We start from the raw sequence: 7,661 nt of genomic DNA, 5'->3' as shown, positions 1-7,661 counted from the left end.
GGGTGTAATTAAAACGAATTAAAACTCGCGAGAGCGAATGGTAACAACTGTTTGCTGCTTTTGCAGACCTCCTGCCCTTTATGAGTGTCAAGGAGAGGAGAGGAGCTCTCCCTGTGCTGGGAGGGAAGGCCACAGCATCCTGCCTGCTTTCCAGCAGGTCTGGCAGCAGCTACACACACACAGAGCACAGCGAGAGCAGCGTGGGGCACGGGGGGACGGGAGGGCACAGGAGCTGAGGCCCCGTGGGGTGTGGGGCAGCAGGACTAATCTACAGGGAGGTCAAGGGGTGTGCGAGTCCACCACGCGCCACGAGCCTCTTTGGTGACAGGGAGGTGAGAAGGGAGGGAGGAAGAAGGGGGTCAGCACAGTCCCCCTCCTGTGAGCCTCTGGCTGTGTTGTCTTCCGAGGCCGAGAGCCTCTGCGCCACAGTTCGTCTGTCTCCACATGCCACCTCAGCAGCACTCAGAAGCCAAAGGTCTCCTGGGAAGCATAGACCATGTAGAGAAAGCCATCCTCGTCCTTCTCCTGCTCGTAGATCTCCGAGATGGGGGTGGACACGCTGACCATGCTGTGCTGGTTCACCAGTAGGAAGAACGCCTGGGTGGGATTCAGCTGCAAGCGGCGCCTGTAGGGGCAAGGGCAGGAGGGGCAGGGTCAGCCCACCTTGGGGAGATACCCTGACAGCCAGTTCCACCTCCCCCAGCGAGGATGTTCACTCGGGGCCAGGCCTGCACAGCCAGGACCTCCTCTCACTCCTCAGGACACAGTATCCATGAGTCCAGCTGAGCTGCTCAAGGCTCCAAGGCCTCCTGAGTCAGAACTCCACAAAGCCCCTTTCTTCAAGTGTTGCTGGTAGGGCCTCTTCCCTCTGAGCTGAAGGATAAAAGGAGAGGACTGGGGCCCCTCTCATGAGCTCATGGAGTGTCCCTATGAGGGAGAGGTCACAGACCTTCACCAGGTGCTAAGGACCTGTTCCCATCAGTCCCCCAACACATGAGGATGCTGTAGCTGCAACATCTCCATCCCTGCCCTCAGCAGCTGCTTCTGCCTCGCCCTCACCCACCACACTGTGGGGAGTGGCCTGTGGTGAGGACAGGCTCATAACAGATCAGCTGAGGCCACACCACTCACCGGATTATTTTGACCAATTCACTCATGTTGACATGGTCTGGGACAAGGAACTTGGTCTTGTCCAGCACTGGCAACTGTTTCTCCCCTTTGTAGCGCTCGATGATGACCTGAGGAGAAAGCCAAGGGTAGGGTTAGCCACATTTAGTGCCCTACACACAGCGCTCAAGGCCAAATGCAAATCCAGCTAGCACAGGTGGAAAAGCTGAGGTAAAGCTCCACTTGGCTTCACCCTCACAGGAAACAAAACAAAGAAAGGACCTGAGCAGTGCCCACCAGGCTTGGCTGCAGACAGCTCTTTGACAGTCACCTGTGCCTGAGCCAGGCAGTGCAGAGCATCCAAATTAATGACCTAAAGCAGCAGTTGCTCTGGCTGGCCAAGAACCAGTGGTCACCACTGGATTCATGAACCTACCTGTCCTGGCATGGAGGAGATCTGGAAGAGGAGTGAAGTATTTTAACATCGCTTTCAGACTGACCCAGCCCACAGGTTTTTCTGGTTTGAGTCAAGGACTGAGCTCACAGTGCACAGCAAGAGGCAGTTTCCTTCCCCTTTCCTTCCTGCTTCCATGCAGCATCCCCCTGCCTGCTCAGGAACAGCTGTGGGTATTCCCAAACAAGCAGCTTTTAGAAGTCCCAGTGAAGGCATCCAAGGCATTCCTTCAGAAACAGGGGTTGGATTTCACCAGCCCCACTCCTTATGTTAACACTCAGACACACTGACTCCAAGGAGGATCAGAAAGCCACTCCTCCTGTGTGCTACCACAGGGACAGCCCAGCCTGTGCTCCCCTGCCAGAGGTCTTCCTTGGGAAAGCTCTTAGCACCCTATGCTCTGAAATGGCTGAACAATGAGTGCTGCTCCATTTTCCTGCTATTATAACTAATGATTTTCTTCTGTGAAGCTGTTTGCTGACAGGTACAACTGCAGTTCCAAACCAGCCTGGAAGGGCACCACTTGTATTCTGAGAAACAAGGTGGCAGGCAGTGATAACAGGGAATGAGCTTCCAGGTAAAATGGGAATAAGAACTTACATAGCTCAATGTGTTCCTGTTACAGAGATGCTCTGACTCTCACATCTCTCGGTACCCAGCTGTTTTCTCCGCAGAGACACTTGGATACTCATCAGCCCATTGTCTTCTCCCACTTAAGAATGAACATTATTTTCCACTATAACGCAAGGAATTTCCCTAAATCCTTTTCCCAGATCTGTACCAAAACGACACGGGAGACTGCAAATGGTCCTGGGCAGCAGTGCAGAGAGGAGGATCCCCGGTAGACGGCTCTGCGGAGCCAGAAGGACCAGGGAACCTCTGGGAACACCCATTTCCCTTTCCCTTGATCCTTTGTTGACACATTAGCCTCTGGCAGCAGCAGCAGTGATCAACTCCTGCCTGTCTACCCCAAAGCCAGAGCACTCTGGCAGGGATGCTGCAGAGTCACCACTGAGCTGAGAATGTCTGAGGAGCCCCCCAGGCAGCAGGGCTGACCTCAGGGCCCACAAGGATGGACCCACTGCAGAGCCCACCCTAGCTAAAGCTCACCCAAGGGGGAGCCAGGAGCCTGAGGGCTGCATCAGCAGCATATGAAGCCCCCCCTCAGCCCATCAATGCATTCTCACATTGGCAATGTCTCCTCTTGATACTGAGCAAGTGGCAGTGAAATAGACCAGGAAACACCAGATATTGTTCCTTCAGCCCCTTTGCAAGATGAGGACCTGGTTAAAGAAGCTTTTTCTTCAACAGACTAAATCATGCATCAGGACATCCCTCTCCATCCTAACAGCCCTTTCTCCCCTCTGAAGAAGGACAAGACAACAGAACCATCCTACTGCAATTAATTTGAGTCTTGCATGGACAGGTGAGTATTTGGGCTCTGGGCAGAGGAATAGTCTCTGGCTGGACACTCATAACAGCCCCATACAGGGATGCTGCTGTGGCCACTGGGAAACACAGAGGCAACAGCAGTTCCAACCCCCATAAAAAAACCCTCTTGACTGAACCAAGAACAGGCTGGGAAGGATGGCCTGGCTCTCAGAACGGCTGCTGCCTTGTTCCCTGAGCAGACAGAGAGCCTCTCATGTAGAGCAACTCCAAGAGTTTCTGTTCCCAGAACATGAGCTGCTATTTGGGTAACTCAGCTCTGGGAACAGGTGACCAATGGACAAAACACTCTTGTCTAGCTTTGGAGGGAAAAACATGATCAAATGCTAATGTTACATCCCTGTGGCCACAGGGCATGCAGACACAGCCACCTCCCAGCCCAGATCCTCCTCCAAGCTGCTGCCTCAGCTTCCTCAGGCATGGGACACCTGCTCTTGCAGAAGGAACCCACTCCAGAACTCTGCAGTAGTCACATGAGTAGCCACAGGGGGAATGGGGAAAGGCTTAGGCCAGAGCCTGGGGTGCTGGTCCCACTGCAGATCAGGCTTGGGGCAGCATTTGTAAACTCAAGCCTTGTTCTGGGGCCAGTCTGTAGAGGTAGAAGGGGATTTTGGTAGGGAATGACGACAGATCTGGCAGCCCAACAGAGGCAAGGTCCAAGCAGCAGTGAGGCCAAGAATGTATTCCCAGTAGGCACACACACATGTGTTACATACACACCCAGAAAGCCATGGCCAGGCACAGAGAGAGACACACACAAAGCACTCAAATGAGCACAGCCTCATCCTGTCCCACTCTGGCAGAGCAGGGTGCAGGTCCTTTAGTGAGAACAGGCACAGTAATGCCCTCAGTCCAAAAGCTGCTCTGGTGTTGATCCATCTGGAGTCATGCCACCCCTGGCCTCTGGGTCTGCAGCTCCCCAGAACACCCCTCATAAGACCTCAGAGAAGGTTGTCCCTTCCTCCAAGTCTGTAATTTGAGTTCCCATCCACCACTGTGACAGGGCAGGGCATGATTTGGGATCCCTCACGAGTATCCTCTGAGCTGCTCTGAATCCAAGAGAGCCCTCTCTGCATGGTCCAAACACCCTTCGGCCCTGCTGATCTGCATGAGAGCTGGCCCTGCCCTAGTCCCCCTCTCTGCAGCCATACAGCCCATGGCTCACCAGGCCTGGCTGAATTTAGCCTTGCGGGACTTTGGGAAATTGTTTGCTCCTGTTGCTGTTCAGCACAAGCTGTTCCCCAGTGATTTCAGACTCTCCAAGGCTTCAATGGGTTCTGGAAAGAGCACTGGGGCTGACAGCAGGCAAGGGTAATGGGTGGGCATAGGCTCCATGTCCTCTAACAGGGCAGAAGATGATTTCTAAAGCACCTGCTGAGGCTGTGGATCGGGGTCCCAGCGAGAAGACTGGAAGCTCTCTGCTTGTTCTGATCACCTGAGAAGGAGCCACCCTACAAGAGGCAGCTGGAGACTCCTTCCCATCAGAGCTGAGTGCGAGCAGCACCTACTGCCAGCACAACCATCTCACCTGCTCAGCATGAGCTGTGTGCGCCTGCAGTCAGCACTTTACCATGGAAGTGCAGCCAGCTCTGGGAAATGCAGACAGCAGAGGAGCCCCTGGCATGAGGTGGACTGGGGCTCCTGCCTATCTCCTTATTACATGTGCCAATGAGGTGTTCTGGGGTGTGATTTCCCTTCAAATACAAGCAGAGAACTCCACACATTCAGGCAGGGTCCAGGCTGCCCACTGTGTTGTATCTGGTGGGCTCAGACAGATGCACTGCATCCCTCTCCTCACATACATATGGCTCAGCCCCTTTCTCAGCCTCCTCTGGAAGTACACACATGGAAACAGGAGAGACATGCCCTTCCCTGGGCACAAGGCCAGGCCATGCACTCTGCAAATCCTTCTGACCCTCTGTCGAAGCAAAAGGGACTCACCCAAGGGCTCTGCGTGGAAACTGGAGAGGCGAGAGAGCAGCAGCTGCTGCTCAGCCTGCTGTGATTTCCGTCAGCAGAAAGGGTATATGTGATGTGGCCTGTCATCTCCCTGACTCCTGTAGGCTGTGAGCTCAAACCCCTCTGCTAATTCCAAGCACCTATCCAGGAAAGCCAATCACTTGGAAAACACTTTCACAGACAACCTGTGACAGACAACCTGTCCACAGACACTGGCCCAGGTTGCCCAGGGAGGCTGTGGCTGCCCCAGCCCTGGCAGTGTTCACAGCCAGGTTGGCTAAAGCCTTGAGCAACCTGCTCTGGTGGGAGGTATCCCTGCCCAGGGCAGGGGGTTGGGGCTGGATGATCTCTAAGCTCCATTCCAACCCCTTAACATACAATGATACTATGAAATTCTTAACCTGCCCTGTGCTGCTCAGCCCCACAGTGATAGGTTCTGCTCACTACCCAGCACCAAACCTGCACACAACCACCTGCAGCAACTCTGCTATAACAAAGAGCAGAGACAGCACCAAACTGGTGTTGGGGTATAATCAAGACCAGGCCTTGACAGACACCCAACAAACACGACTGGACCTCCCAAGGCCTTCAGCACCCTTCTGTCCTGAGTCTTTTTACTGCTCCAGCAAAACCTGCAGCTAAACACATCCTTCCCTGCCATGTCCCTCAGCGCAGGAGAGCAAAGCAGCTGAGGGTTCAGATGGGGTCCTCATCCTCTCCCAGTGCTGGGCACTATCAGGGACAACAAGGCACTGAACAAGGAGGCCACTGGAGCAGTGTGGAGGGCTCAGGTCTCTACTACAACCAAACCTACACACACACACAGCTCCCCTCACAGCCACACCAGTGGCCAGGGCCTCATGACACACAGACCTCTTGGGGCATGTGGTGCTGACCCCAGCGCAAAGAGCACTCCATGGGAGCTCTCCCACCACATTTCAGTGATGCCAATAGAACTCTGCATGTGGATGCAGGGCTCTGGCTCCTTCTGTACATTTCCTTGGCAACACACATTTGTGTACAGGAACTTGATATATTTCCATGTGTGCATTTTATGTACAATGTATTTCTAGCCAGGCCTTACTGCCAGACCCTGAAGGCACTGCAGTTAGCTCTACCATGACTATGGAGACATGCAGAACCAAACTAAAGCCATGAAACCCTTTGAAAAGCAAGAGGTCAATCAGTGTATTGATGACTTGGTGTACTGGTACCCAGTATGCTGTGAAGGGCTGCTCTGTTCTGCTAAGCCAGCAACACGTGGACACCACAGAGGCGATGGGAGAGAAGGAAGAGAAAGAATTCTTTTAGGTCAAAGATGCTCTGCTAAAATCAAAATAAGAGTTAGACAGGAGTGGACTAGGATGAGTCAAGTGCAGTTTGAAACATTCAGCCTTGAAGGCCAAATACTGAGACATCATACAGAATTTTAAGAGAAGGCTGATGTTCAGCCAGTCCTGACAGGAAGCTAAACTACGAATAGGTCCTGGTTTTGGTCTTACATTCTAAAGTACTGCAAACAGTAACCTGAGCAAGCCCCAGGTACATTATTTCATAGAACCACAGAATGGTTTGGGTAGGAAAGGATCTTAAAGCTTATCTCATTCCACCCCCTGCCAGGAGCAGGGACACCTTCCACTGGACCAGGTTGCTCCAAGCCCCATCCAGCTAGGCCTGGAACACTTTGAGGGATGGGGCATTCCTCCAAGCTCTCCATCTTCTCAGGAAGAGAAGCAAATACTCAGGTAGGATCTCCAAAGCACACTCACAGCCAAAGAGCATCACAGTGTATTAGGTGTGACATGGGCAGGAAGAACTGGAAGCAGTTCATGGAATCTCACCTACGCTTGTCAATAGCAGGTGCTGGGAAAGCACAGAACAGGTATGAATGATCCTAGCAGCCTCTTTGCTTTCAATACAGTGAAGATCATCTCACACATCATTCTCTAGGCAGATGCAGAGAAATCCTTACCAGGTTATCCAAGAAAAGTCAGGTAGCTACTACAACAAACAAAAAAACCCCACCCAAAAAACAAAAGGCCATTTCAGAGTTTTCTCCTGCTGCACTAGCTTGGAAAAATAGATTGGAGATCAAAACAGTTCCCTGCCTCTAGGCAGGCATAAAGTTCAAGAGCCAGGCGGGACTTGGCACTGCAGAGAATGTGATCTGCCATGGAGCACCTGCATGCACAAGGCTCTGGAGGCTCATGGAGACCAGCCTGGGTTGATTCTGGGGAGTAAAGCAAGCTCTGTGGCTGGTGCAGGCCACCCAGCAGCACAGAGGGGCCCTGAGGACAAAGTCTAACACAGAGCAGCGAGAAGGATCACTTACCGGGATTTTGTTCGGGTGCTGCTCTCGGATCTGCTGAACATCTTTACAACGATCAGCTTGAGAGAAAGAGTAAAGAAATGGAGTTAGAAAAACCTGTGGGTGGTAGTTCAGGAAGACCTGAGGCAACCACAAATTGACAGAGGGACACTGCCAAAGAAATGCAAGTCCTGCCCACCAGGCCTTTTCTGAGCCATTTGGAGCAGTGAGACAGTAGCCAGCCAGGTATCACCTTCACTGACCAACCCTTCATGGCTTCCCACCCAACCATCCCCCAGGCTGGGACATGCATGCCTGGAAACCAGATGAGTGAAAAGAGAACATAAGGATTACAAAACTGTATTCCTAAATCCACCCTAAGCA

General features: G+C 52.7%; 1 protein-coding gene across 1 annotated transcript; it reads right to left on the bottom strand.

The window, feature by feature from the left end:
* Nucleotides 1-380: 380 nt before the first annotated feature.
* MAP1LC3A (microtubule-associated protein 1 light chain 3 alpha) lies at nt 381-7,357 on the bottom strand (the record flags this gene model as incomplete). Its single annotated transcript, XM_009083704.1, has 3 exons — nt 381-625; nt 1,132-1,238; nt 7,302-7,357. Coding segments are annotated over 3 exons (326 nt in total), but the record flags the coding sequence as incomplete, so codon positions are not given.
* Between the last annotated feature and the right edge of the window lie 304 nt (nt 7,358-7,661).

The sequence above is a fragment of the Acanthisitta chloris genome, unplaced genomic scaffold, assembly GCF_000695815.1.
Source record: "Acanthisitta chloris isolate BGI_N310 unplaced genomic scaffold, ASM69581v1 scaffold29841, whole genome shotgun sequence".
Taxonomy (NCBI): Eukaryota; Metazoa; Chordata; class Aves; order Passeriformes; family Acanthisittidae; genus Acanthisitta; species Acanthisitta chloris.
The sequence above is the reverse complement of the archived record's forward strand: the minus strand, read 5'-3'. Positions and strand labels throughout refer to the sequence as shown.